Source organism: Pongo pygmaeus, chromosome 12, assembly GCF_028885625.2.
Source record: "Pongo pygmaeus isolate AG05252 chromosome 12, NHGRI_mPonPyg2-v2.0_pri, whole genome shotgun sequence".
Lineage (NCBI taxonomy): Eukaryota > Metazoa > Chordata > Mammalia > Primates > Hominidae > Pongo > Pongo pygmaeus.
In genome coordinates this window covers 108,664,514-108,678,585 of record NC_072385.2, presented here as the reverse complement: position 1 = coordinate 108,678,585, position 14,072 = coordinate 108,664,514, and the positions used below count along the sequence as shown (strand labels likewise).

The window sequence follows — 14,072 nt, the reverse complement described above, 5'->3', positions numbered from 1 at the left end:
CCAATTGGTCTCCCCCTACCCCACCACTAGCATAGTATCATGTTTATTTACCAAGTACTGAATTACTAAGCAATCAGTAGTAAGTACTGAGGTCCATTAACTCCTTTAACTAGTGTACTGGCCTCTTAATAAAGTGACAGAGGGCTCTGGCAGACCACCCCATACTTGAACATCCCATGGCCTCCCTGACAAGCAGTCTGGTTTTTAAAGCAGAGAGAACATTGGCTATTATATTTTCTGCTTTGTCAGTCCCATAGACAGTGCTACGGGAAAGTTAAAGTTGGCCTAAATATGGGAGAAACCTTGAGGCACTCTAGACTCTAAACTCCTAGAGGATTTCTTTGACCACCTCCCTTAGGACCCCACTCCATGCCCTTCCCCCACTGTCCCTGCCAAGCAGTCCTGTTCAGGTCAATGGCGGTACACTGCCTCTCCCTAGGCACCGCCTTCCCTGAGGTCCTTAGGCAGGGCTAGGGAGTTGCTTGCATAGTCCTTCCCTTAGTATTTCTAAAACAACCCTGCCCTGGCTACAGCACAATTCATTCATTTATCTACCAACCTCTCACAGGGGAGGGTAGGATTCTGACTTGCCTTTAAATTTGCTTCCTTAGTGTCTAGAAAATGTTGGAACATAGTAGACACCCAGACACACAAGGTGGTATCTTAAAGACTGAGCACACAGTATCTGCTCAGTAAAGGCTGGACAACCCTTTGGTTGTTGTTGTTGTTGTTGTTTTTTTTTTTTTTTTTTTTTGAGACAAGGTCTCGCTCTGTCGCCCAGGCTGGAGTGCAGTGGCGCAATCTTGACTCACTGCAACCTCCACCACCCTGGCTCAAACGATTCTTGTGCCTCAGCCTTCCAAGTAGCTGGGATTACAGGCATGTGCCACCACGCCCAGCTAATTTTTGTATTTTCAGTAGAGACAGGGTTTTACCATGTTAGCCAGACTGGTCTCGAATTCCTGGCCTCAAGAGATCCACCCGCCTTGGCCTCCCACAGTGTTGGGATTACGGGCATGAGCCACTGTGCTGGGCCAAAGATTTTTTTTTAAAAAGAATTTTTTTTTTTTTTCTGAGACGGAGTCTGGCTCTGTCGCCCAGGCTGGAGTGCAGTGGCGCGATCTCGGCTCACTGCAAGCTCTGCCTCCTGGGTTCACGCCATTCTCCTGCCTCAGCCTCCCAAGTAGCTGGGACTACAGGTGCCTGCCACCACGCCCAGCTAATTTTTTGTATTTTTAGTAGAGACGGGGTTTCACCATGTTAGCCAGTATGGTCTCGATCTGCTGACCTCGTGATCCGCCTGCCTTCGCCTCCCAAAGTGCTGGGATTACAGGCATGAGCCACCGCATCCGGCCAAAAAGAGTTTTTATAAGGATGCTTCATGTATGTGCCTTTAGAAGAGACATATATGCGAGGTCTGAGAATTCACTCAAATATTTAATTTAGAATTTATGTACAAGGTAATCTAGGTAATAAAGAGAGTGCAGATCATGATTCTAGTCTCACCCCCCAACCTGCCATGATGGAATTTTAGAATCTCTGGGGTCATCTCATCTATTTCTGTCACATTATAAACCAGGAAACTAAAATGCCGAAAGCAGAAAGACCTCCTCACATCCATAGCTAAGGAGGGGCAGAAGCTGAGACGAGAAACCAGGCCTCCCAAATCTCATTCCAACATTTTCTTAATCCAGTTTCACATCATCCATATGGTCATGAAAAAACAGCAATTCAAGGGCAAGGGTTCAGGACCACATGAGTAGAGCAGGGAGGGGTGGTTGGGGAGGCTGAAAGGGACCTGAGCCTCCTGGCAAAGAGGCATGGGGAGCAGCCCCAACAACTGCAGGCTGGGGGCGGGAAGAGCATGCAGCAGGCTGGAAAGCTGGGCCAGCTCTCTCCCTCTCTTCTAAATGCATTCTTCAATTTCATGACAATTTCCAAGCCAGGAAACCAGGAAAACTGGGAGTGTAGGTGAGTCATTTGGGTACACAACAGAAGCAACATGAGATTTGGAGTCTAGTTTTGCCCATTGGGCCACTCCATCAGGATACCCATGTGGCCGCAACCTACTTACCTAGATAAATCTTAATTTTCTAATAGCAAAATAGAGGTTAAAAAAATACTTCTGGCTGGGGGCGGTGGCTCATGCCTGTAATCCCAGCACTTTGGAGACTGAGGCAGGTGGATCACCTGAGGTCAGGAGTTCAAGACCAGCCTGGCCAACATGGTGAAACCCCATCTCTACTAAAAATACAAAAAATTAGCCGGGTGTGGTGGCAGGTGCCTGTAATCCTAGCTACTTGGGAGGCTGAGGCAGGAGAATTGCTTGAACCCAAGAGGCAGAGGTTGCAGTGAGCTGAGATCATGCCACTGCACTTCAGACTGGGTGACAGAGTGAGACTCCATCTCAAAAAAAAAAAAAAAAAAAAGACAAAAAAAGACATTAAATGCAGATAATATGTTTCAGGATTGTGGTGAAAGCTAATGCTCCTGGCATAGTGCCTGATGTAAAGTAGGTGCTCAGTGAAGTTCAACACCCTTTCCCTGGTTCAGGCTTTGCTGTGGCCAGGAGTTGGCCCTGGGCCAGCTACTAGTCGCCTACCCCACCCTGCCTCTTTTTTTCTCACCACTAAAAAGTAGGGGTTGTTCTAAGAGCTGTTCTCTCTGTGCCCCAGAAGTGAAGACTCCGGTGCGCAACCAACCCATCTACTTAAAGGACAATGGGGAGTCTGTCTGTGGCAACTTTAGTAGCATATGGTAAAGGCCAGCCCTCGAAGTCACTACTGGTTACAGGCTGTCATGGGAGCCTCTAGAACTTGTTCAGCCTTTGGGTAAAGTATACTTGCTGTGCCTAATCCAAACATCATCATCTCCTTCAAGGGTGATGTTATTTTTGAGGCCACCCTGCAAAAAGTCAGGTATGGCAAATAAGTGAGGAATGTCTTCCAGTCCAAATACCCTTTAAAACTGCTTCCCATACAGTTGGCTAATACTTTGGTTTGAGCCTTTACTGGTCTACTTTGCACTTCCATTTCTCCTGAACTAGACTAAAGCCCAGGAGACCACACCTTATTCATCTCCTCCTTCCCATAGCCCCTAGCACAAGGCCCCTTTACTTAGTAGGTGCTGAGTGACTGCTTATTAAATGGAATATGGCACAGCAGGGGGGACCTTCTGGACATTCATGGCCTGCTCTCCTCAGGGCGGACAGGAAGCACAGTCTGTTGAGACTGCAGGGTTGTAAAGTCAGAGGAGGCAACATTTGCTAAGCTCACAGAAGCAGCAGCACAAATGGCCAATAAACATAGGAAAAGATGTTCAACCTTATTATCTGGGAAATGCCAATTAAAAGTATAGCAAGATACTATTTTCCCACCCATTTGACTAGCAAAATATTGATGTTGGCAAAGATCTTCTCATACCCTGTTCACAGAAGCATAAATTGGCAGTGCCCTTTTTAGAGGGCAGTTTGGCAGATGTCATAAAATGTAAAATGCACATTCCCTTCAACTAGGCCTTTTTCTTTCTAGGTATCTATCTTAGAGAAACAGATGCACAAAGAGGTATGACTAAGGATGTTCACCGCTGCAATGCTAAACAGTAAAATATCATAAACAACATGAATGGCCACCAATAACAGAATGGCTAAATAAAACCATGGGAATCCACATGGTGGAATATAATAGTAATTACGTGGCTAGATTGCACAGACTTATTGGAAGTCAAAAACCAAGCTGTAAAATGAAACTACAGTGTGGTTCCATTTGTGTAAAAAGGAAAGGAAAAAAAGAACCCCTGAAGCAAAATTATATATTTACACGCATACACACGGATAGAAAAAAATCATGACATTACACCAAACTGATAGCATCAAGTATTTCTGGTGAAGGAATTAAATTTTCAGGCCAGATGTGGTGACTCATGCCTGTAATCCCAGCACTTTGGGAGGCTGAGGCAGAAGGACTGCTTGAGCCCAGGAGTTCAAGACCAGCCTGGTCAACATAAGGAGACCCCCATCTCTACAAAAAATTTAAAAATTAGCCAAGTGTGGTGGCACATGCCTGTGGTCCCAGCTACTCAGGAGGCTTAGGTGGGAGGATCACCTGAGCCAAGAAGTTGACGCTACAGTGAGCCATGATCATGCCATTGCACTCCAGCCTGGCCAATGGAGCAGGACCCTGTCTCAAAATAAAATTTTGGGGTGGCAAGTTTGGGCAGACTTTTTCACAAGAATGTATTTGTGTAATGCTTATGTAATTTAAAATACTTTCTAAAAAATTATAAAGTTCCTATTATATGCTAGCTCTGTGCTAGGAGCTTTAAATGTTGTGTGTTATCCATACAACTCTGAGATGAGAATTGTTCATTCATTCAGCACACTTTCACCCTGCACCTCCCACATGCCAGCCCTCGGGGCAGGGGGTGCCCAGAATGCCTGTATTGAACAAGCTTAAATGCAGAAATGGGTAGAGGCAGAAAACAAGCTGGCGAGTGCTACTGTCATGGAGATGCAGAGTACAGCCAAGTCTACCAACAGAGGAGGAACCTCAGCTGGGGTACAGGGTAAGTGATGCCTAAGGTCCCACACCCAGTAAGTGGGACCTTACTTAAGGCAGTATTTGAACTTGCCTCCAAAGGTCGCAGTAAACAGCAGCCGACCCTTAAGGTACATGAAGGCTCTGCTATCTGCTGGGCAGCCCTGGGCGGACGGAGTGGGTTGTATCTGAGTGTCGCGAGGGAAGGGAGGAGAGACTATAACATTCCAGCCACAGATGTTTCATTATCACTATTCAATATTATTAAGCATCTAATAAGTATAAGGATGCATGAGTCAAGGGTCCCTACCTTCAGGTTGGAAGCAGGAAAGAGACCAGATCCTAGAACAGTAGTACATGGTACCCACTACCTAGACGGTATTTAGAATCCGGCTGGGGTGAAGAGATTAATGAGTGAGTCACGCCATCGATGTACTGTAACTGAGTCCTAAAACCACCAGCAGCGACACAAACTGGAGTGAGCGGCTTCCCAGGTGAGGTGAGCGGCTTCCCTGGCGAGATGACCGCCCAGCTACTAACCCTGGGTCTCTGTGCTCATCTGCCTTGCAGAGCTACAGAGAGGGCTAATGAAGCGAGAGGCCCTTCCTAACCCTCAAGCCCTCCATCAGAGTGCATTTTGCTCTGAGAATTAGAAGGAAGAGGAGCTAAGGGATTGCCTTCCTTTGGGAGGAGGAACTGCCCCACCCCTGCCCTCCCCACAGCCCTGGCCAGCTCTGCCAGGCCAAGGAAGGTTCTCCTCAGCTCAGAAGCCTGGTGAGAATGGCAGGAACACAGGATGGAGGAGACTCTGGCCCCCCTTTACCCATGGAGCCTGTCCATACCAGTCCCCATGCCATCCTCCAGGTATACCTGTCAGCACCCCTGGAAAAACCACCTCGAAATCAAGTGTGTGGGCCCTTGTCATGGTGGAAATCCAAGATCTCATGCTCCTAGAGAAGTGGTCCCACATTCACCTACCTCCCAACTGCTTAGCCAACCGGCAGGTATTCACTGGGCCTGTTCTCCCTGCCCATTGCATTAGGCCAGACAGAGGAAGACGTAATCAACACATAAGAAACAGTGAAAAATACCCTGATGAAATATGATTGAGTGCTAAGTAATATTAACAGTAAGGACAGTCTGAGTGCAGTGGCTCATGCCTGTAATTCCAGTACTTTGGGAGGCCAAAGCAGGCGGATCACTTGGGGTCAGGAGTTCGAGGCCAGCCAGGTCAACATAGTGAAACCCCATCTCTACTTAAAATATAAAAATTAGCTGGGTGTGGTGGTGCGTGCCTGTAATTCCAGCTACTGGGAAAGCTGAGGCGAGGCACGAGAATCGCTTGAACCCGGGAGGCGGAGGTTACAGTGAGCCAAGAGACTGCACCACTGCACCCCAGCCTGGGAGACAGAGTGAAACTGTCTCAAAAAAACAAACAAACCCCAGTAAGGGTTACAGGGATTCAGGGAAGGGAAGAGGTCATTGTGGACTGGAGAAATCTTAGAAACCTTCCTGGAGGAGGCAGCAGCTCTTGGCCTCAGCCCTGAAGAATGGACTGGGGAAATCACAGCAGGAACGATGACAGGAAGGAAGGAAGGAGCATGGCAAGGTCCCCTCCTAGGGGACACCCTTCTATTAGAGGACTGTAGTGAAAGTGGGGTGGGTTGATTGTGGAGGTCGAAGGGTTGAAGACTTGAGAAATAGCCAGAGGGTATCTGACATGATGGGGGATACAATGGGGAGCCATTGGAGGTTCTATGGCAGGGTGTGATCATGATTAAAACAGAGCTTAGTCCTTACAGGACTAGTAAGCAGGTGAAGGAACAGCAACAGGAGATGGAACAGACAGAAGACAACAACTTCCTTCCCAGCTCCAGCAGGAATTCTCACTTCAGCCTCAGGGACTGCGGAAATGTCTCATTTTCCCCATTCACTTATTTTCCATTTCTTTCATTTTGTGGCATTCTGAGTCGTCTTAAATCTTGGGGGAGGGAAAGCCTGGAGGGGGTAATCTGGGGTAGGCTCACTCAGTAACTGTGGTCTGACAAGGGTGGGCAAGGAGAAGGAAGTTAAGCTGGGGAGTGCGTTCCGAGGGAAGAAGCCCCCCAGGTAGGGCACACAGCATAGGGGAAGGGCTGGTGCAGCCTGGGGTCTGGTGGCAGCTCCTCCTTCTGGCCCCGCCCCACCTTCCAGCCACATTTCCTAGCTGCTTTCTGCCCACACTGGCCGTGCACCACCACAACAAACTTCCATTCCTGAAAAGCCCAAGTGTCTTGTGCCTCGGGAGGTATGTGCCTGCTGTATTCCTCCCTCTGAAATGCCTTCCTCACCCCTCCCCTAAATTCCAGTTCAACCGTCAAAAGCCAGAAGCCACCTCCTGCTGATGCGTAGATGACCCCAGGCAGCATTCGTCTATGCCCCGTTCAGGGCAGCTCTTTCTGCAGGTGCTATGAGCCCTCATCCTATCATGGGAAAACTAGGAATCCTCTATGCCTCTGGTAGTCCCAGTATCTTACGTGTCACTCAGCTGTGGAGGCTTCTGGAAATCGGCTCAGTAAAGGTGCCCTGAATGAAAGGTTGCAGGCGTTGCATCCTGAGATTAGGAAGTGCTGGCTGGCCCTTCAAGTGATATTGCCTGGGGAACAGCTGGAGCTGGGTCCTGAAGGCTGGGTGGTTTGTCAGGAGGGGAGGTGCCTTTTTTGGGAGGAGGAGGGTACTTGGATCTAGGAGGGTGGGTAAGGGGTTAGTGGATCAACACTGGCAGAGGGTGGGGGGTGGAGATCTGGGGATGCCATTAACAGAGGTTGCCGCTTGAGATCAGCTGAAGGAGGTGGGGAGGAACCTGCAGGGGCCTTGGGAAGGCCCAGGGAGGCAGTTTCAGAAGGGCTCAAATGTCAGAGAGCAAAATGAGACTGAGAAAAGAGGAGAAATGTCTGTGCTGTTGTTACACCACTTAGAAAACATTACAAAAAATTAGCCAGGTGTGGTGGTGCACACCTGTAATCCCAGCTACTCAGGAGGCTGAGGCAGGAGAATTGCTTGAACCTGGGAGATGGAGGTTGCAGTGAGCTGAGATCATGTCATTGCACTCCAGCTTGGGCAACAAGTGCGAAACTCCGTCTCAAAAAAACAAAAAACAAAAAACAAAAACAGGCCTGATAGGCCAGGTGCAGTGATTCACGCCTGTAATCCCAGCACTTCAGGAGGCCAAGGCGGGCAGATCACCTGAGGTCAGGAGTTCAAGACCAGCCTGACCAACATGGTGAAACCCCCGTCTCTACTAAAAATACAAAAAGTTAGCCGGGTGTGTTGGCTGGTGCCTGTAATCCCAGCTACTCGGGAGGTTGAGGCAGGAGAATCGCTTCAACCCAGGAGGCGGAGGCTGCAATGAGCCGAGATCCAGCCATTGCACTCCAGCCTGGACAACAAGAGCGAAACTCCATCTCAAAAACAAACAAACAAACAAAGAAAACAGGCCTGATAGCAACAGCTACTACTCTTGAGTCTGAGGGTGACTTGGGAATCTTGAAAGCTACCTGTGTTTTCCCCATTCTTGATACCTGCATCTAGCCCTTCCCTAACCCCAGGCATAGCCTAGGAGGAGACTGTGTGACAGTCAGGGGCTGGGCCCCACATTGGAATAGGAAATGTAAATTCTAATTTCATTCTAGTCCTGTTCCCAATTCTTCATTGTGAGCTTGTGGCCAGTTATAAAACTCGGTAGCCCCAAGTCCCCTAGCCTGAAAATGAGATCAGTAGTTCTAAAACTTGCACTGGAATTCATGGAATTCTTTAATTACAGCATAGGAATAAGGAATAATGTTATTAGCAGAAAATATATTTTGTTTGGAGATCTCCACATCGCAAGTCAAGTGTACTGAAGTCTTTTAAATTAAATCAACATTTTGGTTTTTCTGTTAATGCCCACTGTTACCTTCATTGGTTGGGAGTGGGGATGCAAATGCCAAGGGTTGAAGACTTACTAGAAAATCTTTTGATAATTGCTGGAGCCAGGTGATGGCAATGGGAGGTCGTTACACTACTCTCTGCCTCTGCATATGTTAGAAAATGTTCATGAGTTTTACAAAGTCTGTTTTGTTTTTTTGAGATGGAGTCTCATTCTGTCACCCAGGCTGGAGTGCAGTGGCACAATCTCGGCTCACTGCAATCTCCGCCTCCCGGGTTCCAGTGATTCTCCTGCCTCAGCCTCCCAAGTAGCTGGGATTACAGGTGCCCGCCACTATGCCCAGCTAATTTTTGTATTTGTAGTAGAGATGGGGTTTCAACATGTTGGCCAGGCTGGTCTCAAACTCCTGACCTCAGGTGATCCACCCGCCTCGGCCTCCTGAAGTGCTGGGGTTACAGGTGTGAGCCACTGCGTCCAGCCCAAAAAAGTATTTTTAAATTTTAGTAGAGACCTAAAATTGAGAAAATGTATCTATGATCTAATTTTTCCTGGGAGTTGAGGAAAGAATCCTTTTTTCACTGTAACTGAGGGCAGGCCTCCATATTGCTTCTTCAAGGGAGCAGAGTTTGAGAATCACGGAATTTCTGAAAGTTCTTCCAGGTCCTAAAAGTCATAGTCTAAGCTTCTTGCCCCAGGGCTAAATGAGAACAGAAACACTTCGCTCACCGAACCAGGAGCTAAAAAGCAAAGCCCCTGTTTCCGGGTTGCAGGGAACCCAGGAGTGCAGCAACTGACTTGGAGAGAAGAGCCCCATTCCTGAATTTCCACCCCAAACACAACATTCCACACACAGGGGTAAGTGCGTCTCCTCCCAGACCTCAGACAGGCTGCCCTTTCTCCGGGCTCTTCCGGGAAAGTAATTTCTGCCTTCCTGGATCCCAGAGGAAAAGAAAACAATCAAGCAGCCAGAACCCCCACCCTGTTCTGCACTTTCTCTTTTTTTTTTTTTTTTTTGAGACGGAATTTCGCTCTGTTGCCCAGGCTGGAGTACAGTGGCGCAATCTCGCCTCACCGCAACCTCCACCTGCCGGGTTCAGCAATTCTCCTGCCTCAGCCTCTTGAGTAGCCCGGACTATAGGCACACACCACCACACCTGGCTAATTTTTTGTGTATATATATATATATATATATATATATATATATATATATATTTTTTTTTTTTTTTTTTTTTTTTTTTTTTTTTTGAGACAGAGTTTTGCTCTTCTTGTCCAGGCTGGAGTGCAGTGGTGTGATCTCAGCTCACTGCAACCTCCACCTCCCGGGTTCAAGTGATTCTCCTGCCTCAGTCTCCTGAGTAGCTGGGATTACAGGCGCCTGCCACCACGCCCGGCTAATTTTTTGTCTTTTTAGTAGAGACGGGGTTTTGCCATGTTGGGCAGACTGGTCTCGAACTCCTGACCTTAGGTGATCCACCCGCCTCAGCCTCCCAAAGTGCTGGGATTACAGGCATGAGCCACCACGCCTGGCTAATTTTTTGTATTTTTGGTAGAGACAGGGTTTCACCAAGCTAGCCAAGCTGGTCTCAAACTCCTGACCTCCTTTCAGCTTCCCAAAGTGCTGAGATTACAGGTGTGAGCCACCGCGCCTCGCCTCTGTTCTGCACTTTCTCTAGAGAAAGCTCTCACACAAAGGCGAACAGACGAACAGGGCCGCCTTCCCCTGGAGGCCTGGGGTAAAGACAAAATGAGAGCTGAGTTCACGTGAAGTGCCCCACGTGGTGGCAGTTTCCTCTCTTTTCCTGTGCAGCTAGGTCACCACCCACTTCTCTTTGTACCCGGTCCTCTACTAATCAAACATACAAGACAGCTCAAAAATTGCGCGTGGCGAGTTGATTTCCCTCCTCAGTCTTTCAGCCTCCATTTTCTCACCTCTCTGCATGGCTGAAGCCCTCCACGGGCTGTTCCCACCTCCCCGACCCCCACAGAAGCTTCTCTAAAAAGTCACCAGCTCCTTTCCAGGTTGTCCAACGCCATGGGCATGTCTCAGTGAATTCAGCTTTCCCTAGGGCTGGGCAGCCACCCTCTGGGAAAACCCCGTGCTTCCCCAGACACTGCTCTGTCCTGCTTTCTCCCTCAGTCCCCACTGCCTGCCACTCCTCCTCTCCATGTGGCCCAGAAATGTCGGGGTTTTCATGGACATGTTCTGAGACTTCGTCTCTCCTCCCTCTCCCCTTGCTGAGCCCTTAAGTTCCCATGGATTTAAATGCCAGGGTTCTGCTCTCAATGCCCACCTCTGTCGCCCGTACTTCCCTACAGCCCAGACTCCAGGCACCTGGCATCTCACACGGAGCCCTCAATTCCCACCTGTCCCAAACTCATCCTCCCCTGGGTCTTCCCATCTGAGCAAATGGCACAACCATCACCAGGTGTTCAGGCCAGACCCCTGGGAATCCTCCTTGAGTCCACCAGTTCCCCTCCCCTCCGGTCCATCAGCAAGCCCTAGCTATTCTAGCTCCAAAATACACCCCAAAGCTCTTCTCTGTCTCCACTGCTGCCTCTCAAATCCACATCACATCCTTCCTGTGCACAGAAACCTTCTATGGCTGCCTGGTATTGTCAGAAGTAAGCCAGCTTTTGGGCAGACCTGCAGGGCGCCCTGATGTGTGGAGCCCCGCCTGCCTCTCCGGCTGCATCTGGCCCTTTCTCCTTTGCCATTTCACCCTGGCATACAGTTTGCCAAACAAGTCAAGGCCTTGCTGGTGCTGTTTCCTCTGCCTAGAACACTCTCCCTGACCCCACTCCTCACAGAGCCGGCTCTTCAGTTCCTTCAGACCTTAACTGAAATGCCACCTCCTCCAAGAAGCCTGTCTTGACCATTCCAACTAAAGCAGGACTCTGCTAACTTCTATTTCAGCCCCTTGTTTCTTTATGTTCTGCCTGTCTCCCCCATCAGAATGTCAACTCCATGAGGGCAGGAACCGTATACGCCCAGGGTCTAGTACACAGCCAGGTATACGGTAAGTGTTCAATAAGCATCTGCTGAAGGAACAGATGAACCAGTCATCACTGCCTAGAGATTAAGCGGCTCCCAGTAAGTTCTAAGGGTTAGCCTGAAGGGGAAACTGAGGCCCATCACTTCTGGTTTTCCAGTTCTGCAGGACAGGCTGGGGCCCAGGCCAGAAGGCGCCTCACCTCCCTTTTCCAGCGTGCCAGCCACTCGTCCCGCTTGCGCTTGCTGATGTAGTAGGGGTCCCCCGCCTGGAAGGTGTGCCTCGGCATGGGCCGCTGACGGAGGCTGGACTCCCAGCCCAAGCCACCCCGCAGCCGGCCCCGGGAGCCCTAGGACAGAGAGACAGACATCAGGGCATTAGGGTGGGCAATGACGGACCCACCAAGGAGGCACTCGCCTCAAACACAATGTCGACACTGGCTCCTGGCCAGAGAGGGCGCTCCTGGGAGTGCTGGGCAGGCCCCGTGTGGGCTGGAGGAGCGAGGGGCATGTGTGGTGGTGGTGGGGGGGGCGCACCTGGACACAGCCACAGGCCACGAAGGCAGGCGTCTGGCCTCTGGAGGGGGATGAGCCGGCTGCCTTGTTGGGGGACTTCCAACCTCCACACCCACTTCCTCTCCTTCCCACAGAGGGATGTGTAAAGAAGGAGGAGGGACCCATCCTCCGCCCCCTCACACACACTCGCCACCCGTGTCCTTCTTCTAGAATCAGGATCCACAGAGCCCCTGGGGGTGGAACACTTGCCTCCATTTTCATGGATTCGATGCTGGTCTCCTTCTGTTCTTTGCCTGTGGAGAGGGAAGAACAAAGGGACCAGTTCGTTGGTCGGCAGAATTACTGGAGTGGCTCACAGGCCCCACCTTGTGCCTGGGGTCCCTGTCACAGGGGATGGGGGTCCTCTGGCCGTTTAGCTGTTCATGTGTTAAATATGATGGCCCACCACATGCCAGGCACAGTGCTGACCCTGAGGACCCAGCAGGGCCTAGGGCAGAGAAAGAACTCGGGCAGGGGCAGGCCTTGAGGCCCAGGCAAGAGGGAACACGAGGAAATTCAGAGCTGGGTTTCTGGCCTGTCAACTCTGTCTCAGTTACACAGAAGGGGACTAAAAATACCCCCATTCTGCTGCTCCCAGGCAAGAGACCTCCTTCCCCAGAGGAGGATCAGGAAGGCAGAGGGGGTGCGGAAGGCAGAGGGGGTGCAGGAAGGCCTGGGCCAGAGGGCCAGCCTGAGCAGCCTCCCTGGCCCTGCAAGGGAGTGTTTGCAAAGAGGCCTTCTGGGCATAAGGGCATGTACTGGGGGGCGGTGGGTACCGGGCCAACTGGAACAAGACCCCGGTGAAGCAACTTCCTCTCTACGAGACTCAGTTTCCTCATCTGGAAAATAAGGATGCTGGATGCGATTTCCAAGGTCCGCCTGCAGGTCCAAATATTATGATTCTATTACTAATCTCATTCTCCGGCCCTCCACTCCCTGCCCCACACTCAGGCCCCTGAGCTCAGCCTTTAATCCAGAAGACTTGAGTTTGGATTCCAGTGTGACCTCTGTAACCTCTCCTGCCTGTTTTCCCACTGAATCAAGGTAGATAAATGTTCTAAAATCATTAGGTTATGGTATTAAGTGCCTACTGTGGGGCCTGGCATACTGTAGGTGCTCAGTACATGTTGGTGTGGTTCTCCTTCCCTATGGATTCATTTCCTCTACTGGGCCCTGATTCCAGGTCCAGGCAGGGAAGTCTCAACTTCCCTATTAAGACCTTGCCCTCTCCCTGTGCTTGTCCAGGCCCCCAGCATGAGGGGAGCTGCGCTCCTCCCAGGCATCCCCCTGCACTCCCCACCGGGTCCTCACCACCCTTTCCAGGCACCCCTTCCAGGCCCAGCGCCCCGGAGGCTCTGGGGCTGGCTGATTCTGCCTCCCGTAGCTTCTTGCTGGAGGTGGGGAAGTGAGCCCTCCTTCCACCTTGGGTCCCTGAGCTTCTTTGTCGGGAGCCGACAGCGTATCGGGTCTGGGCCCACTGCAGGAAGGTCACTAAGGCTGGCTCATGGTAGCTTGGGGTGGGGGGAGACAAAGAGCCTGAAACGGAAAAAACAGCCCCGACTTCATCTCCTGGCTGTGAAGCGGAAGCCAGCCACAGTGTTCACGCCGCGGGTCCTCAGCCCGGGAGGCCACTCCCTTCCCTCGTGACAGGGGGGTCCTGGGCTGGTTTTGGGCTGGCCCGGGCGCCCAGGACAGCGCTGTCCTCGGTGGTTCTGTCCCGGGTGACAGCGACTCCTGCTAGCTAGGCCCGGGAGCACCGGGGGAGGGAGGCAGGAGGGCCGCCGTGGGTGCGGGCCTGGCGCCGGGCTCAGCCCGCGGGGGCCGCGTGGGCGGGGACGGGGCGTCTGTCGCGGGCACCTGTGCGTGTGGGCGGGCGCGCACTCGCCAGCGCTTTGTTCGTGACCGGCCTTTTAAGGGCTGTCTCACCCATCTTGTCTGGCTCTGCCTCCCTGTTTCCTTTCCGTCCTCTCTCCCACCACAGCCAGCTCCCCACCTTTTTCGCGGGGGCCCCCTCCAGCCTGTCCGGGGCCTCCCCGCTCCCAGGCCAGGGCTTCCCCCTCCTCTCAGACCTCGTCGCTCTGCCCGG

The 14,072-nt window shown here is 51.2% G+C and overlaps 1 protein-coding gene across 5 annotated transcripts in view; it reads right to left on the bottom strand.

The window, feature by feature from the left end:
* The window catches only part of DNMT3A (DNA methyltransferase 3 alpha), a 114,879-nt gene that overhangs the window by 35,571 nt on the left and 65,236 nt on the right, over nt 1-14,072 (bottom strand). For 4 of the 5 annotated variants that reach the window (XR_008500533.2, XM_054474861.2, XM_054474859.2 and 1 more), the window contains exons 5-6: nt 12,197-12,240; nt 11,635-11,781 (exon numbers count right to left, since the gene is read on the bottom strand). Coding sequence is in view for 4 of the 5 variants with exons in the window: in XM_054474861.2 (XP_054330836.1) it covers nt 11,635-11,781; nt 12,197-12,240 (191 nt within the window). In the remaining variant the exon portion in view is untranslated. Of the gene's footprint in view, nt 1-11,634; nt 11,782-12,196; nt 12,241-12,762; nt 12,866-13,912; nt 14,044-14,072 lie in introns of those variants that run through there. The other variant, XM_054474865.2, reaches the window with a different exon arrangement.